The sequence below is a fragment of the Hirundo rustica genome, chromosome 12 (genome assembly GCF_015227805.2).
Source record: "Hirundo rustica isolate bHirRus1 chromosome 12, bHirRus1.pri.v3, whole genome shotgun sequence".
Lineage (NCBI taxonomy): Eukaryota > Metazoa > Chordata > Aves > Passeriformes > Hirundinidae > Hirundo > Hirundo rustica.
The window spans coordinates 10,731,373-10,747,763 of record NC_053461.1 but is presented as its reverse complement, the minus strand read 5'-3'; the positions used below and the strand labels follow the sequence as shown (position 1 = coordinate 10,747,763).

The 16,391-nt window shown below is 46.9% G+C and overlaps 1 protein-coding gene and 1 long non-coding RNA gene across 7 annotated transcripts; one reads left to right on the top strand and one right to left on the bottom strand.

Annotated features, from left to right (window-relative positions):
* The first annotated feature begins 2,329 nt into the window (after window positions 1-2,329).
* KLF15 (KLF transcription factor 15) lies at window positions 2,330-15,939 on the top strand. Of its 5 annotated transcripts, none has more exons than XM_040076152.2 (3): window positions 2,330-2,414; window positions 6,873-7,980; window positions 13,889-15,939. In XM_040076152.2, exons 2-3 carry the CDS (start codon window positions 6,938-6,940, stop codon window positions 14,055-14,057), a joined length of 1,212 nt encoding a protein of 403 aa, XP_039932086.1. In that variant the 5' UTR covers window positions 2,330-2,414; window positions 6,873-6,937; the 3' UTR covers window positions 14,058-15,939. The 5 variants fall into 5 exon arrangements, with proteins under 5 accessions (XP_039932086.1, XP_039932084.1, XP_039932088.1 ...); XM_040076150.2 differs by having other exon boundaries at window positions 2,344-2,664; XM_040076154.2 differs by lacking the exon at window positions 2,330-2,414 and adding an exon at window positions 5,697-5,819.
* LOC120758186 (uncharacterized) lies at window positions 2,797-5,816 on the bottom strand. 2 transcript variants are annotated; one of them, XR_005702797.1, is made up of 5 exons: window positions 5,680-5,816; window positions 5,355-5,546; window positions 5,088-5,150; window positions 4,874-4,961; window positions 2,797-2,923 (listed from the first exon to the last, which is right to left on the bottom strand). It is a non-coding gene; the product is annotated as an uncharacterized LOC120758186 (long non-coding RNA). The 2 variants fall into 2 exon arrangements; XR_005702796.2 differs by lacking the exon at window positions 2,797-2,923 and adding an exon at window positions 4,025-4,739.
* Window positions 15,940-16,391: the final 452 nt, after the last annotated feature.

Genomic DNA, 16,391 nt, shown 5'->3' with positions numbered 1-16,391 from the left:
CAGCAGCATTGAAAGGCTGAGATGCTCAATAGGGTTCTTCAGATGTGAAAAAGTATCAGATCCCTCCTCCGTCACGACGTGCAGCCACACAGGGGCAGGTACTGGCACAAGGGATGGTGGCTGTGCATCCCTTCCCACAGCAGCACGTTTGGACCTGCTTGAGCCCACTGAAAACCTCTCACCTTCCTATCTCCAGCTTCAGAGACAGCCAACAGCACAGCCCTGCAGCTGCTCAGTGGGCAAAGGACCCAGCCTCCAGTGGTGCTTTTAGGGAAGTGAAAAGGTTGTGGGCCCAGTAAAACGAATGAAACTTGAAAAGCAGAACTGTGAAAACACTGCTTTATTTCCACATAAGTTAAATATGGGACTTCACTGCATCTCTAGCAATTAAAAGAAAGTTCAGAACTACTGTGACTAAATTATGAAGACATTGCCTTTTGCAAGTGGAAAAATGCAAGTTAGAGAAACCTCTAACATGCCCCAGTGCCTAGGTAGGTTGTAGTAATGATAAAATTAAAATTGCAACTTTTGGTTGTTTTCATGTAATAAAATTACAAGGGAATTTTGTACATGTAGAGCCAATAATATAAATTCCATTAAAGCCCAGCCTTGAGGGCTTAGATTTTAGTTGTATCTAAATTTCATGTCCTTTATATTGCTAAATCACTCTACACTTCACCTACTCAGAAAACAAAGGGGTTTTAATTGAGGGGAAAAAAAAAAAAGGAAAAGGCAGTAAAACAAGGTTTGCCAAATATCTATTTTGAGCAAAAATATTTAAGGCCAACATTTTTACCAACGTAATCGTTTTTACATCAGTGAAGTTACACTAATGCAGAATTTGGCCCCGATGTATTTGTATAAATATAGTATCTAGGATTTTGATGAGTACGTATTCATGCATTATTCATTGAGACAATGTGGAGAGGAAGAACGAGATCTGTGCATGAGAGCAGAGCCCTGAGCACCCCCAGGTCCTTTGATCATCTCCAGTGGGATGAAGGAACAGCTGTAGGGTCACCCCTGTATTGCTGCTGGGCCATGACTTGTTGAGGCTGAATGTCCTCTTGGGAAGAGACTGGTTTATGTTTGCCAGGCTGTGGGATGTGTTACTGGCAATTCTGAAGAAATGCAGATGGAGGATATTTTTTCAAGTTTAAATTGAGCTGGATTTCAAAAGAGATGAGACTGCATCTTGGTTCTGCCACAGACTTTTTGTTTGATCCTCTATGCCTCGGTTTCCCCATAAAATGAGAATAATACTTCATTTTCCCTTCAGGGCAGCGAGGCCTGCTGTGGGGAGAAGGAATGGTGTGCTGTCCCATGTGCCCTCAAAAATCAGCGCACAGACCTGTTGTCAAAGGACTGCATTCTGATATCCTAGGCTGCACCTTTCCAAGAAATCTGAAAAAAGGAAAAACTGAACTTGAAAAACCACAGATTAAGCAGAAAAACTGACTGCTGCTGCAGCTGCCCCCATTGTGAGCTTCCTCTGCAAGAGTTGAACATAGATCCTGATCCATACCACGTATTGCATAACTGTAGTGTGTTTGTGTATATATGTATGTATATACATAACTTATTATGTATGTTTATGTGAAGAACTAGTGATGTGTGTAGTAACAACGGTCTGTGTGTGGGACACACATCCCAATATTTTCTAGCATGCTGGAAATCCACCCATCAAGCTTTGGCAAGTGGGAAAGGAGCAGGTGTGCAGGTGTGGGGCAGGAGAGAGGGCACGGGATTCCTCACTCCTCCCCAGGGACTCGCATCTCCAGGAGATGTCCAGGGTCTCGCACACTTTACAGACTCACAGAACGGTTTGGGTTGGAAGGGACATTAACAGGCCACCTGGTCCGACTCCCTGCAGGGAGCAGTGACGTTTTCAACCCGATCGAATTGCTCAGAGCCCTGTCCCACCTGACCTGGAATGTTTCCAGGGATGGGCCATCAACCGGCTCTTCGAGCGACCCGTTCCGTTGTTTCATCACCCTGGCTGTAAAACATTCTGCCTTACGCCGAATCCAAACCAACCTTCTTTCAGTTTAAACCCGTTCCCCCTCGCGCTGTGGCTCGGCCCCGCCGAGCGCTCCCGGCCCCGCGCATCCCCGGCGGTTCGCACCCTCCCCGCGGCCGGGCCCGCGCGGCGCCGCCCCGGGGGCCGAGCGCGGCTCCCATTGAGGCCGCTGCCGGGCCGGCCCCCGCCGCGGCGGGGCCAATGGGGGCGGCGGACGCGGTCGAGCCTCTCCCCGGCCTCCCCCGCCGCGGCCGGGCGCCCGTCATGTGAGGAGGATATAGTACTACGGGAGCGGGGCCGCGCTCCGCAGCCGCGCACCCGCCTCCCGGGGGAGCTGCGCCCGCCTCCCGCCGCTCCGCGCTCCCGGCCGCTCCTGCCTTTGCGGGCTGCTGCTGTGGGTTTGCTTGGTTTTAGTCCTGCGTTTTTTATTGCGCGTCTGTGGCTTTTTAAATTTTTGATTTTTTTTTTAAATTATTATTTCTATAGTTATTTTTTGCCCCCCCCCCTTTTTTTTTTTTTTTTAATTTCTTCTTTTGGCTTGGCTGTGTTGTTTGGCTTTTGTCCCCCCTCGTTTTCGTTGTTGTTGTTGCCTTCTTCTGGTCGCTCGTGGCCTTTGCTGCCCCCCGGCTCGCAGAGGAGTTCAGGTAAGGGCGAGCGGAGCCGCGTCCCGCCGGCGGTGCCTCGGCAGCACCCCGCGGGGCCGGGGGCTGTGCCCGTGCTGCCGCGCACGGCGGAGGTGGCAGATGGAATTCCATCGCCGGCGGGGCAGCGGCCAGGGCTGGGGGGCTATTTTCGGGCTGGAGTGGTGCCGTGCCATGGGGTGACAGGCGGTGGGGGGGGGGCGTGTTTATTCCCGACCACTCTGGTGGGGGGGAGAGAGGGAGCGCGAGCCCCCAAAGCCTCCTGAAAAAGGATGGAAGGAAAAACCAATAACATAAATAATAATTAAAAAAAAAAAACCCTCTACAAACGGAACAAGCAAACAAAAATGCCACGATTAAAAAAACCGCAAACAAACATGTTTTGCAGCCGTGGAGGCCTGGCTGTGCTGGAGTGGGAATTCCCTGTGTGTGTCCCAGCGCCCTTTTCCATGCCCAGGCGGCTGGTGCCACGCGTTATTTCGGGCCACCCTTCACTGCCGGGGTGCAGAGGCAGGGGGTGCGCTCCGGCGGGGCCACTGCCCGTGCCTGCTGCAGGTGAAATGGAAGCCAAAGTTTGGGGCTGGAGCGGGATAGTTTTCAGAAAAGAAAGCTTTGGGAATGTTTCTGCAGCTTCCCGGGAGCAACGAGTTGGGAAAAAACAAACCTGAACACCCCACTGTGTCCGGGGAGCAGCACAGCCACCTTGCGGAGGAGATGAGAGCATATGGGTTTACTCCTGGCTCACGGCTTTTTTATATTGTTAATTATTATTACTATTATTTTTATTACTAATTTCTCCCCCACCTGCATTTCTCTTTTAATTTCTTAGAAGCTCTGGGCCTGCTTCATTGCCGTGTTTATGGCTCTGTCTGTGGAGCAGAAGTCAGCCTGAACAGATTTAAAACCTTCTAGGGAACAAGAGAAAACCCTGAAGTGATTAGTCTTAAACTAGAAAAAGCTGTGGTGGTAAATGTAGGAAATGACTGTCAGCGTCTCATATATGCTTGTGTGATCAGTTGTGCTGGGCTGACTGTCCAGAAATGACAGGCTGGGAAATACATCCCTGTTTTTCAGCAAGTTCCCAGGACTTTACATTTTAATGTTGCTCTGCGTCAAAATATGTCTTCTCTGGTTTGCTTTTTGTCAGTGGTTTGTTTTTTGTTTCTTTTTTTTTTTTTTTAAACTGGTGATTAGATGGACAGGTTTTAAACAGAACAACATGTTTTTGGCAGAAAGGACATCATAACAACCCAGGGAACTCTTAAAAAAGTTGGAGACAGTCGTGCTGCTGAACAGCTGCTGTATTTCACTCCAGAAGTGCTGTTTCCAGTGGCTCAGGCACTGCCGTCTCGCTATAGGTGCTTACATTTCTAACATGTTTTCAACGTTCCTAGAGATGAAAGTGTGTTATGGAGACAGCATCATTAGTTTTCATAGCCTTCACAGCCCTGGCTTTTTTTGGTTTTGTTTTCTAATCTTCTCTTTTTGGCTGTGTCTTCAGGCAAACTAAGGATGAAAGCCTTTTGGTTGTTAGCCTGGCCTTTAGGAGAAAAATATAGTCAGGGCCCAATCCTGCATTCCAGGCATTCTCCAAAATCTTCTTGGCTGTTCTGCAAGTTTTGAGAGTGCACAGAAAGCAGAACTGGCCTGTAATGTGCCTGAATCTATTTGGCTCTGACAGTCCCCTCTTAAAAAGCCTCTGGTTACATTGAGTGACATTGTTCCTTCCCAAAAGAGATGGGAAACAAGCCTGCTGGCTGTTTTCTGCTGAGGTAACTGGCCCGCAGCAGTTGCTAGGGGTTCATTGTTGTTTTTTTTTTCCCCCACTTGTTTAAGTGCTTTTTCAAATTACAGGTTAATTCTATTCCCAGGGAAATATATGGATATTTGGACATGTGGCTTCCCAGCTCTTGTAGGCATTTAAAAAAACCTTAAAGATTTCAATTTTTTTTTTTTTTTTTTTTTTTTAAGACGTTCACCAACTGCTTTTGGTGCACGCAGAGCATGCCAGCTTTTCTTAGAAAAGCACATGTTGCAGTCCAGATTTCCTTCACAGTCCCATTCTTCAGAAGTTTAAACTGGAATAATACAGACATTGGAGGGAGAATCAGAAACCATCCGAGGGCAGGTCTTCCTTTCTGCCCTGTGTTTCTCAAGGCAGTCACCAGTTTTTGGTGCAAGATAGAAACAATCAGCTTGGGTGAATTCTTACCAGATGCCAATACTAATTTGTTAGAAGCAGATGGTGCTTTCTGTTTCAAAACTGGAATAGCTCAGCTATGGGACTTCTGCTGGGGGAACTTTCCATCAACACAGAGATTAAAAAAAAAAAAAAAAAAGGCGTGTTAGAAATAGTTCAGCTCTTCTGACTTTGCTTTACTATAAGACATGATTATAGGCTAAGGTCACAAAACAGAGCCACTAACCTCTGTTTGAACTTCCTCATGTTCAGCACATGTAGGTGTTTCATTATTGGTTCAGAGGCATAGCTGACCGACAGGACACACAGACCAGGAAAACATGCAATTTTACTTTTAAGTGTTTCTTTTAACCCATCCCTATTTCCTCCATGTGTCTATGAAGGAGGAAGCCATATCTTTAAGAAACTGGGCTTTCCCCCCTCCCCCTTCCTGTGAAATATTAATAGCTGTTGCCAATGGGACAGAGCTCTTTAAGGATATTGTGTAAATTACCTCTATGTTCACTGCAGCACTGAGCACACAGACACCTTTTGATTTTTCTCCAGAGAAGGAAAGACAGGGCGAATTTTGGAGATGAGGCAGCAAAGATGCTCTGCAACAGCACTAACAACCATCCTCTTGCCTGCACAAAACTGGGAGCTATTGACTATTCATGGCAAAGCGTCCAAAGCGCAGCAGCAGAGCCTGTGGAAAATGACAGCGTGTAACAAGATTGACTGGCATTTCCTTCATGCTGGGTCACATGCCTCCTAATTCACACACACACACACAGCCTCATAGGCTGATCGAATGACTTTTATCTCTGCAGTCCACATACCTTCCACAGAAAGAGTTGTTTTATTATGCACACGTACAGCTCTGTTTTCAATCAGTCACCTTGAGCAAAAGACTGAGGGCCAGTGTTCGCTCCGTCCCGAGGTCTCTGCGTTCGCTCTCTAAGGGGCATAATCTCCTTCCGTAAGCAATTTTTGGGGTTTTTTGCCCTCGGGGAGGTAAAAACTACGCAGATGTCCCTCCTGCCACCCCCTACCCCCGGGCGCCTTTCTAGGAAGTTTGCTTGTCTTAGCTGGTAGAGCGCAGGACAGCCGCGGCCGTCAGCGAGGGAAGGTGGGTGTGCTGCTGTGGGGTTGTAGCGGGATTAGGGCTGACGTGAGCCGGGATTTGCGGGATGCTGCCCGCTCGCTGCCTCGGCTCGGGCGGGTCGGGATGCCGGGGGCCGTGCAGCCCTCCCGGTGCAGCAGCTGGCACGGGCTCAGCCCAGCGCAGCCTGTGCCGCGGAGAGAGAGGAGCGTGGAGCGGAGGGGTGAAAGCAGCCACCAGCTGGCTGGCGGGGCATGGCAATTAGCTCAGCGCAGTGCCGGCCTTATTAAGGACAGTGCAGGTGATGATGACGTTGGCGCACTGATTCATTACATCTGGAGGGGAAAATCCGCCGAGTAAATGCTGAAGCACAGTAAATATTTTTGGCTCCTGCCAGATTGATCCTTGCGTTATGCTGAACAGCCTATATTTGTAGAACTGAGGAAGTTAAAAATAAGGTTGGTGGAAAGCTACAAGATAGGGAAAGGATTTGCATTTTATTGCCACTAGCAATAAACTTTTTTTTTTTGTTTGTTTCTTTTTGGTGGTAAAAAATTTCAACACTTTATTTTTTTCTTCCCATTCCCTTCTTTGGCTCTGTATTTCACTGCTAGGTGAAAGCTCGTTATTTATTTTCTCTTGCCGGTAATATTCTGTAAGGGAGCTGTAAATCTGGAGCACACACGGTTGGGAAATGATTTCTGACAGAGTTCTTTTACAAATATGTGGTGCAATCCTGCAAAATGCTTCAGCCCTGACAGTCCTCGAGGGGTAGTGCAGACATATCAAAGCTTGTAGCAGCCTGTGTACCCAGGGAGGCTGGGTGCTCTGGACTTTACTGTGTGCTAGAGGGCTTGACGAGCTGCAGTTCATGGAGATAAATGATTAAACCAATTTCTGACTGTTGCTGTTTTGTTTTCTTGCACTCAGGCTCTCACCTGAACTTTGGCTGCCTGGTATATGCTGTTGGGATATCTTTAAGAGATCATCCAGGAATGGTGGATCACTTGCTGCCTACTGATGAATCCTTTTCATCCACAAGATCTTCTCTGGGATACTTTGGGGACATGACAGCAGGCGTGAGGTCCTACCAAATGCTGCCTTCTCCCCTGTCAGAAGATGACAGTGACTCGTCCAGCTTTTGTTCTTGTTCCAGCCCTGACTCCCAGGTCCTCAGCTCCAGCTATGGAAGCACATCCAGTGCAGAAAGTCAGGACAGTATCTTAGACTATTTATTGTCCCAGGCATCTTTGGGGAACACCACTGCGTCATGGTGGGACAAAAGGAGACTTCAGCCAATAGTGAAAGAGGAGTATTTTAGGTTGCCTGAATTTGCTGTGGATATGGAAGACTCAGGACCATTTCAGCCCACGCTTGAGGAAATTGAGGAATTTTTGGAGGAGAACATGGACTTGGAGCTCAAAGAAAGACCTAAAAGCGAGACTAAGGACCTGAGAGCTTGCAGCCAGGTTTCTGTTGCTTCGCTGCAGCAAAAAGACCATATGTTACCCAGTACTAGTTTAAAAGAGAGTAAAAATGAACAGTTGACCAGCTCAACAGAAGGTGGCCAAGCTTCAAATGGAGGGATGACCCTGGAGAATGGAATACCAGTTATGCTCCAAATTCAGCCTGTACAGGTCAAACAGGAATCCAACACGAGCCCCAGTTCCCAAGGACCAGCACAGGAGAACATTAAAATTGCACAGCTCCTAGTCAACATCCAAGGACAGACATTTGCCCTTGTGCCTCAGATAGTTCAGTCGTCCAATTTGAACTTGTCCTCTAAATTTGTGCGCATTGCTCCCGTCCCCATTGCCGCCAAGCCAATTGGGCCAGGAGGCATGATCCAGGGGCAGACGGGAATCATCATGGGTCAGAAATTTCAAAAGAACCCTGCAGCTGAACTCATTAAAATGCATAAGTGTTCTTTTCCTGGTTGCACCAAGATGTACACGAAAAGCAGCCATTTGAAAGCCCACCTGAGGAGGCACACAGGAGAAAAGCCCTTTGCGTGCACATGGCCGGGTTGTGGATGGAGGTCAGTATTGGGGTGCAGCTCTGTCCAATCCCCCTTCCCCTTTTTCTCACTTGACCTAACTTGCTGTGCAAGTAGGTTTGTACTCTGTTTTATAAACTGTTTCTGTTGCCAGAACTTGTTTGGTTGGTTTGATAAATTAAGACTTTTTTTTTTTATTCCTGTTAGGTAATCCAGGGGTTTTGATAAATTAAATAGCACAGCATCACCTGCTGGCACCAGCAGTTTTAGTGTCTTAAAAAAAATGAGTGTAGTCCATCATAATTTGTATTTCATTCTAGAAGGTCAGATTAAACTTGCTACCACAGGTAAGACCTGGTGTTTGCATTGGTGTGGTTGCAGCACACCAGCCCCAGCAGACCCATGGCTGGCACCAGCTGAGGCTGAGTGAACTGGATGGTGTAGGGCAGAATTGCTGTGCACAGCCCTGTGTGGGACTAAACGTGGCCAGTAAAGGGCTGTGATAAGCAAGTGTGGTTAAAAGCAGTATTCTGTGCACTTTCATAGAAAATGCACTCCATCCCACTCCTTCTGAAAATGCTGGCAGTGACACTCTGGCATACTCTGGGTTTTATTCTCTGTCCCGATTCAGAAAAGTGCGTGGGTGCCACTCAAAGTTGCAAAAAAGCTGTCAGATATAACAACATAACCAGAAGGCTGCGGTGGAGTTAAGCACTGCTTGAATGAAAGATTGCAGCTTTGATTGAGAAAATGTTTGCCAGAGGGATTTAAAAAATATTTTATTTTTGATATGAATTGAAAAATTTAGTCTTTTAAAAAAATATCTTTTTATTTTAAGGAAGCTTTGACAGATGCCTTCCTCCCTCTTTTCAGTTAGCTGTATTACTGGCTTGCCTGTTGGCAAATGCTTATTTACAGCACCACAAATGATAATGGGAGAATATATAATCTTAACTACCTTGCAAATAATGTGCTGCAGAGCTTCAGTGAGCAATGTCTAATGAGAAAATGGGTTGTGATCATGGGCAACAGATGAGGTAAAAAGTAACAGGAGAGTGTTGTGTAAAAATGCAAGTATGTGAGACATGCAGCAGTTAGAGATGGCTGGGTTGGTTTGAGGGAAAAGGTCACAATGGAGCTGAACCCTCTCTTCCCCAGCTGGACCAGTCTGAAGTTTGCTTGTCAGAAGGGCTGAAGAGATCAGATTATGGTCGTTCTACAAACTGGTGGTGATTTGTTTCCTTTTGTCCTGGCAGCGCCTCTCATGAGCTCAGTTTGTTGCTGCTTGGGGTGCCCTAGCCATATTTTTCAGCTGATTGGTCCCAGGAACTGAGGGCTGGTTGCTCCTCACCTGCAGTACAAGCACTTGCTGCTTTTTATTTGGTTGCCAGAGTATGTGTGCACAGGTAGAACATGTGCCTGTGGGTGTCATGTTGGCTTTCCTTTCCATGTTGCGCTGGGATGTGAGCACAGCTCTTCTTTTTGTGACAAATGCACGTGGCACGTGAGGGTTTGTCTAAGCCATGCTGAGACTTGTACCAATGCTCCCGGTGACTTTTGTGGGTCGAGATCAGGAGCCTGAAGCATTGCCTGTGGATGACCTCCAGCTCTGTCTTATCACAAAGCTGGTGTTCCCCAAGATACAAAACCAAGGGGAACATTTAGGAAAAATATTAAGTGATAAAGGATGATTAAATTTACAACAGGTGCCTCTCTTCTCAAAGCGTTGCGGTGAATGGTTTGCATCAAAAGCAGAATGCTGGTGGGCCAAAAGAAGTGCAGGTCCTGCAACCTGGAGCACCCTGAACTCTCAGCCACTACAACTTTTTAAAGATGAGCCCAAGAGGAATGAGAAATTAATCACCTTCACTATGAAGAACATGCGTCTTGTCCACAAACAGCTGCTACAAAGGGCTTTTCAAACTCTTTTGTTGTTTGTCTTGTTGAATTTCACAGCCTGGGCTGCAATCCCAATCCCCAAAACCCCTAAACTTTGGAAGGGCTCTGTTACAAGAGGAGAAGTTTATAGCCAGCAGGAGAGGCTGTGTTTGGGGAGCTGCCTCCTGTGCTCACAGCAATCCTTAGCACCAGCTTGAGATTGCCGCACAACCCCTGCACGCTGCTCTCACATCAAAGGCCAGACCCAACTGAGCACTGAATTGCTCAGTCCCCTTTCATCAATAAACCATGTTTACCTTTGCAGAAGTTCAGTGAGAGATGTGACTTAAGTCTCACATGACTTAGGTCCAATGCATCTGGCCACTCTGTTTTTTCCCAGGTCTACATGATCTCAAATGAATTTAAAAACTAAAACACTGCTGGGCTCTGCTTTCCCCCTCTTTTCCCTGCGTTCTTGTGCTTGTGTATTTATTTTTTCACTGAAGACACTTAAGAGCTGATCTCACTGGAGATAGTAATTTCAAAACAGAGTGTTGCCTAGCACAAAGTGCCTGAGCTCAGTGGGAGGGTTAAAGGTTGCTCAGCTCTCTATGCAGCCCTGCTACGATGTTTTAAATTCACCAGGGTTAGAGTGTGCACCTAGCAAACCCTTTTTGCTAACCCCTAGTACCTCCCTCATGGAGGCTGAACCCTGCTTGCTCGTGCCCTTCCTAGGCACGGGGCAAGGGCTATTTTTGGCAGTCTGCAGAGTGGTGCTCATCTGGCAGTGGCCAGTGACCCATTGTGCTCCCTGGATGGGTCATGGCACTGATCTGTGTGGTGCCACCTTCTTCTTTTGGCACCCAAGCCTCTGGTTAGCACTGCTCAGCCTAAGAGCTGAGCTGCAGCGTGGGCTGGGCCCAGCAGCTGTGTTATGGCACAGGGCAGGAGAAGCTCCTGCTTCCCCTCCCTGGCACAGCACCATGCCAAACTGCAGTTGCTGCAAGACTGGCGGATGAGGCAATCGCCTTTAAATGTCCCACTGCATCTTCTGCCTGGAGGCTCCACAGGTGACAGCATGGGCTGTAAGCTCTGCCTGGTTTGGCAGGGAGGGTTTAAAGGCTTGTAACACGTGTGGCCAGAAGAGTGCTTGGGCCTGAGTGACCATGGGCTGTGCCACACATGGGGCAGGGCAGGCATCTCACATTGGCTTTTCTTGCTGCTGCTGTGCAAAGGGATGACAGGAGCTTGTTGGTTTCTTGTAGGAAGGCTCTGGGGCTAGGCAGGAGGAATCAATCTAGTGCCTCCCCTCCACTGTGGAGGAGAGGTACAGCCTGTGCTGGCCTCAATGGCTGGTGGCCATGGCAGGGACCAGGAGTACTAGTGAAGCTATTGACCTTTCTTGCCACATAGGAATGTCTCCATATAGCTGAGAGATACAGGACACATTCTACACCGCGGGGAGCTCTAGGATTTTTCTTCAAGGGAGATGTTGTTACTGTCCCTTGGGGTCCTGCCAGATAGAAGGATGTAGGCAGATCTTTTAGTTGCTGTGGGATTTCCCAGATCCCTTCACTTTTTTTTCTTTTTTTGAAGGAGGAATCCTTCTGGAAATGGCAGTGACAGAATAGTGAGATATTCCTTAGGGCTTCCTTTTTTTTTTTTTTTTTTTTTTTTTTTTTTTTTTTTAATTTTGCATTCCATAGTGGATTATTTTCACTTTCTTTTGGGTTGATCTCAGTGCCAGAGTGTGTTGCAGAGCCAGACCGCCAGATCCTCCCAGCTTCCTTGTCCTAACCTTTGCGTTATTTTTTTGTAAACATACAGACATCTTGAGGTTTATTTCTGTGGGCTCTGTAAGCTGATCTTTCCGTCACTTCTGGAGAACAGTATTGCAACATTCCTGCCTCTTCAGCTAAGGACATCGTTATGAGGCAGAGTGTATTTTTATCACATGAACTCATCCAAGCTCATTCCTGATATGTGCCTCTTTCTCCCCCACCATCCATGCAATTCCCCTCGAAATGCACTTGTGAAGCTCTTGTGCAGGATTAGCCAAGTGCTACTGCACTTCTGTTGCAGATGGTGACCTTAATGGCCAAGGACATAGGACAAAGCAACCTAGTCCCATCTGGTTTTACTTCTTTGAAGTCTGTAGGTAAGAGGATAGCTCTATGCAAAAGTGCTGTTCCCTCTCTGCTCCCTCTTTTCCCTGGATGTGGCACAGGTCTGTTCCTTGGCACAGGTCTGTTCCTTGTCCACCACTCAGTTCTGCTGAGGCAGTCTGCACAGGCAGCATCCTAAACTCTCCAGGCCCACTCACCCATAGCTCTACAAGAGCATCTCTGGAGGGATCTGGCACTAGGACTAGCTCACTGCTGAGGACTTGGGAGAAATCCCTGACCCTGCTGCCCCCAGGTCCAAACTGTGGTTTTGGGAAGCTATGGTTGAAAGGATCAAGGGTGTTAGAGAAAGCAAACATGCAAGCAGAAGGTGTGAAGAGAAACTTCTGTCATAGCCTTTATGAAGGAGACCCATCCAGACAAGGAGCAGGTTGACAGTTCTATAACAACGGCCTGTTCATCGTGGAGAATTTGACTCTTTGGCCATGAGGATACCAGAGCAAGGAAAGGAAGACAAGCAAGTGAATAGGTGAAAGAATCTCCCCTAGAAATGCCCCTGGGACAGATGTGTCCACACCATATCTTACCTATGGTGAGTCCCTGTGCCTGCTTTCCATGGGCTGAGTGCTCTCTGAGGAGCACGACCAGACTGAAGAGCTGCAACAACTGAGGAAACCATTAACAGCTTTCCCAGTGCCTATGCCCTGGTCCTTAACTGTTGGCGGGAGATCAGAGCTAATTAAAACCTTTATGTGGAAACTTACTTTTCTTGCATGAGGGATTTATTCATAGGAGCCCAGCAGTCCTGTTTTCTCCCTTTCAGAAAAAGAGCGTATTCGCTCTGTTGATGATGTGATATTTTGCTCCAGAAGGGCACATTTTTCTACATGTTCTTTCCCCAATTTGTTCAGCTAGTGCCCATGACTTCACTTATTTATTGTAAATAAACAGCTGATACCATTTCTTGCAAGCTCTCTTTCTGTGCTTCTCTTTGTTACTGCTCTGGCAACAAAACACTTAATTGCCCTTTGTCAGGCAGTATATTTTTTGTACCCATCTGGACAGAGCTGTTTTAGTGTGACATTGTTAATTAACCCTCTGTCTCCCAGTGATGTCCAAAGTGGAAATGGAGCCAGTCCTGCTCTTAAGACCAAAGGATTAACTCATTTGGGTTCAATAAAGCATGTGGGATTCATGGTGGCTGTTTGAGGGTTTTTCTGTGGAGATGGACGGTGGAAAATATCTAAAATTCAAAGGACTATGGACTACAGTTTTGGTAATTAAAGGCTCATTGGTTTAATTTACCCATGCTAACTATGCAAATAACTATGCTAATGGCTGCTGCGGCCCACCTGAATTTCAGCTGTTGACATGCCGAGCATCTCTGGTACTATTAATGACTCTTTATTTAGCCTTCAGGAGCACGCACAGAAGTCAATTTTTCATCTGGATCTGATAAGTCATTTTATTTCTAGGTAGCTACAGCTGGATTTATCTGGAATCCCTCTCAAACTGGGTGCAATTAGGGGGTGCCTGTTGTGCTCTTGTCAGTGGGAGCCTGAAACAGTCCTCACCTGCAGGACAATGGTTGGAGTCTGTGCTTGGATTTGCAGGAGAGGAATGGTGGGGTGGCTTTGGAGGGGACTGGCAGGGGATTGAGAGCAGCGCTGTTTTTGTCAAGCTGTACCCTTGTTATGGGGTCCAGGGCATGGCTGGTACAGACGTTGCCTCCGTGCATTGCCCTGAGTCCAGGGCTGACACGGGGCGAAGTTGGTGGTCGTGTGTATCCATCATTGCTGCTGCCTGTGGGCTGGGACCAGCGAGCCCTGCTGTGTGTCCCTTTTGCCTCCTGGAGTCACCCAGTGGCCTGAGGGGACTTCTTTTAATCAGCTGTGGGAGACAGTGTTATAAACTCCCATTTATCTGAAAGGGTTTCTCCTCTCTTGCAGGTTCTCCAGGTCAGATGAGCTGTCCCGGCACAGGCGCTCACACTCGGGGGTGAAACCCTACCAGTGTCCGGTCTGCGAGAAGAAGTTTGCTCGGAGTGACCACTTGTCCAAACACGTCAAGGTGCATCGGTTCCCACGAAGCAACCGCTCCGTCCGCTCCGTGAACTGACGGATCCTGCTTTCCCCTTCCCGCCCAGCCATCCTACAACAGCCGATGACAGCACTTTGCTCACTATATTTCTAGTGATAATTTATTTGTCTCCACAGAACAGTCAATGCTGTTACTTGATACCACCATGTTTGAGTGCCCCACGTCCTTCAAAGATGATTTGAGAATGAACCTCTTTTTGGGTCAGGGGAGCGGGGTGGTTCTTCCTTTTTTTTTATTTTTTTTTTTTTTTTTAATTTTATTTTATGGCTATTGTTTTCCTTTCCTTCTCTCTGTCTCTCCTTTGCTGCTGCTTTTTTTGGAAATTACAGTGTTTTATTTTTAGCTGTTTTCTGCTGCACAGGAAAATGTAAAAGTTGCTTGCTGCTAGTTAATTATAGCCCTGGCATTCCTGAGGGCTTTGCTCATGTACAGGCCACTCATTGTGAGTTTTTATTAAGCTGCTCTATTAGTCCAGTTTGGAAACAGCAAATTCCTTTTGAAATGAAAACAACTCCTTTGTTTTTGGGTCGCCTGAGCCAAGGATTTGTAGGGACTGGCCATTGGAGGAGGAGCAGTGGGAGTAGGGGATAGGGGGAGATGAGACTTGGAGAGCACTGGAATGTGCCTCCATGCATCTCTGAGTTTCCCGGCTCACATTTACCTTTCCCTTGGCTAGGGCTATGTATAAATATTTATGTATACATATTCATACATGCATACATACATATATATATATATATATATGTGTATTTAAGCAAAGACAGGTCCCAAGCAAACCCAGAAGCTCAGGTTGCATGGAATGGCTTGGTGCGGAGCCTCTGGAACTGTGTGTGTGCTTGTGTCCTGTGCTGCTGAGGAGTCAAAGATACCCAGGTGCCAAAGGATGCTGCTTTCCTTTGAGGCTGGTTTGCAGCATCCACTGGTTTTAGCAGAAGAGCTGTTTTCTGCCCACAAAGCAGCATGAAGGTGTTTGTAAGAGCCTCTGAGCTCTGTTCCTGTCTCTGCTCCTGCCTTCTCGTGTGACCTGGGGGGAGAAACCAGACCCCCAGCCACGGGGGTGCCTGGTGAGCACTGGGTATCCCTACATCCAGTGTGAGTCATAGCCTGGCTGGCTGGAGCTAAGTCTCTGTTTGCGGACAGGGTCTGTAGGATGTGCCCGTGCCCAGGGAGGGTGGGAGGAACCATGACCTGGTGGGACAGTGCTGTGACACCGAGGTCTAGGGTGAGCCTCAGTGCTAATCCTCTCCTTCCCGACAGCCATGTCAGAGCTCCATGCAGCTGGGGTGGGTGAATGGGTGAGAACAGCAGCCAAAAGAAACAAATTTGTGTGATAGCTGGCTAAGAAGGGAATTTAAGCAAATCATCAGATGGCAGCAGGCAAGTGATTTTATTTGTGTTTCTTCTTGTTTTGTTTTTCCTTTTGAACTCTGGAGATTGTAAGAAGCTTTAGAAGAAAATAGAATTCAGTAATTAGTAATGATTTTATAATGGATGTTGCATTTCCTTTCCATTTGCAGACGGCATCTGTTTGTCTTTTCTGTTGGCAAAATGGGAAGTAGGAAAGTGTGATCCCAGTGCTAGGCAGAGCAGGAGCCTACGCTGTGTGAGAACAGCAGGTCTGGCTAAAGTGAATGCATTCCTTTCGTCCTCTAGAAATTAATATAATTGAGCAATCATCTATTGACTGGTTTATATCACATCCTATGAATGTATGTAAATAAAACTGTACATAGATGCATATCTATATAAAATATCTTTTAATAACGTATCAAATTTGTGTAAATTGGAAACAAAAATACCTATAAAGCCAGTGTACATAAGTTACAATTCTGTATATTTTCTTTTGTTCTTCATAAAAATATATTTACTTTGACAATAAAATGAAAATGGAAATTTTAAATCCCTTTTTGAAATTATTCATTAATTTCCTTTATAGCCAACTGTGTAATCAGGACGATAGCACTTGAAATTTTGATTCACCTAGATGTAACTTTTCAGGTGCTGTGTAACAGGGAGATGATGGATCAGTTCTGAAGTTATCTTCAGTTTTTCTCATCTCAGAAAATCCTTGGGAGGCACAAGATGTCTCAGCTCGCTCTCTTCACTGGAGCCCTCCTGCCTTGCTTGGCAGCCACGCTGGGACACAAATGCCTTCTGCGGCTCCTGACTGCTGTGGAACAGGTCTACAGATGCAGTAAAACTGTGGTTAATAAAGCAGAGCAAGCAGGTTTTGAGGGAATTTCAGCTTTAGTCATTAGTGTGGAAGAGGAAGGGCTTCAAAGTCTGCTTCAGTCTGTGACGTGACTCACTGTGTGACCCAAGACAAAGGACTCGATTGCCACGTTCTGCAGT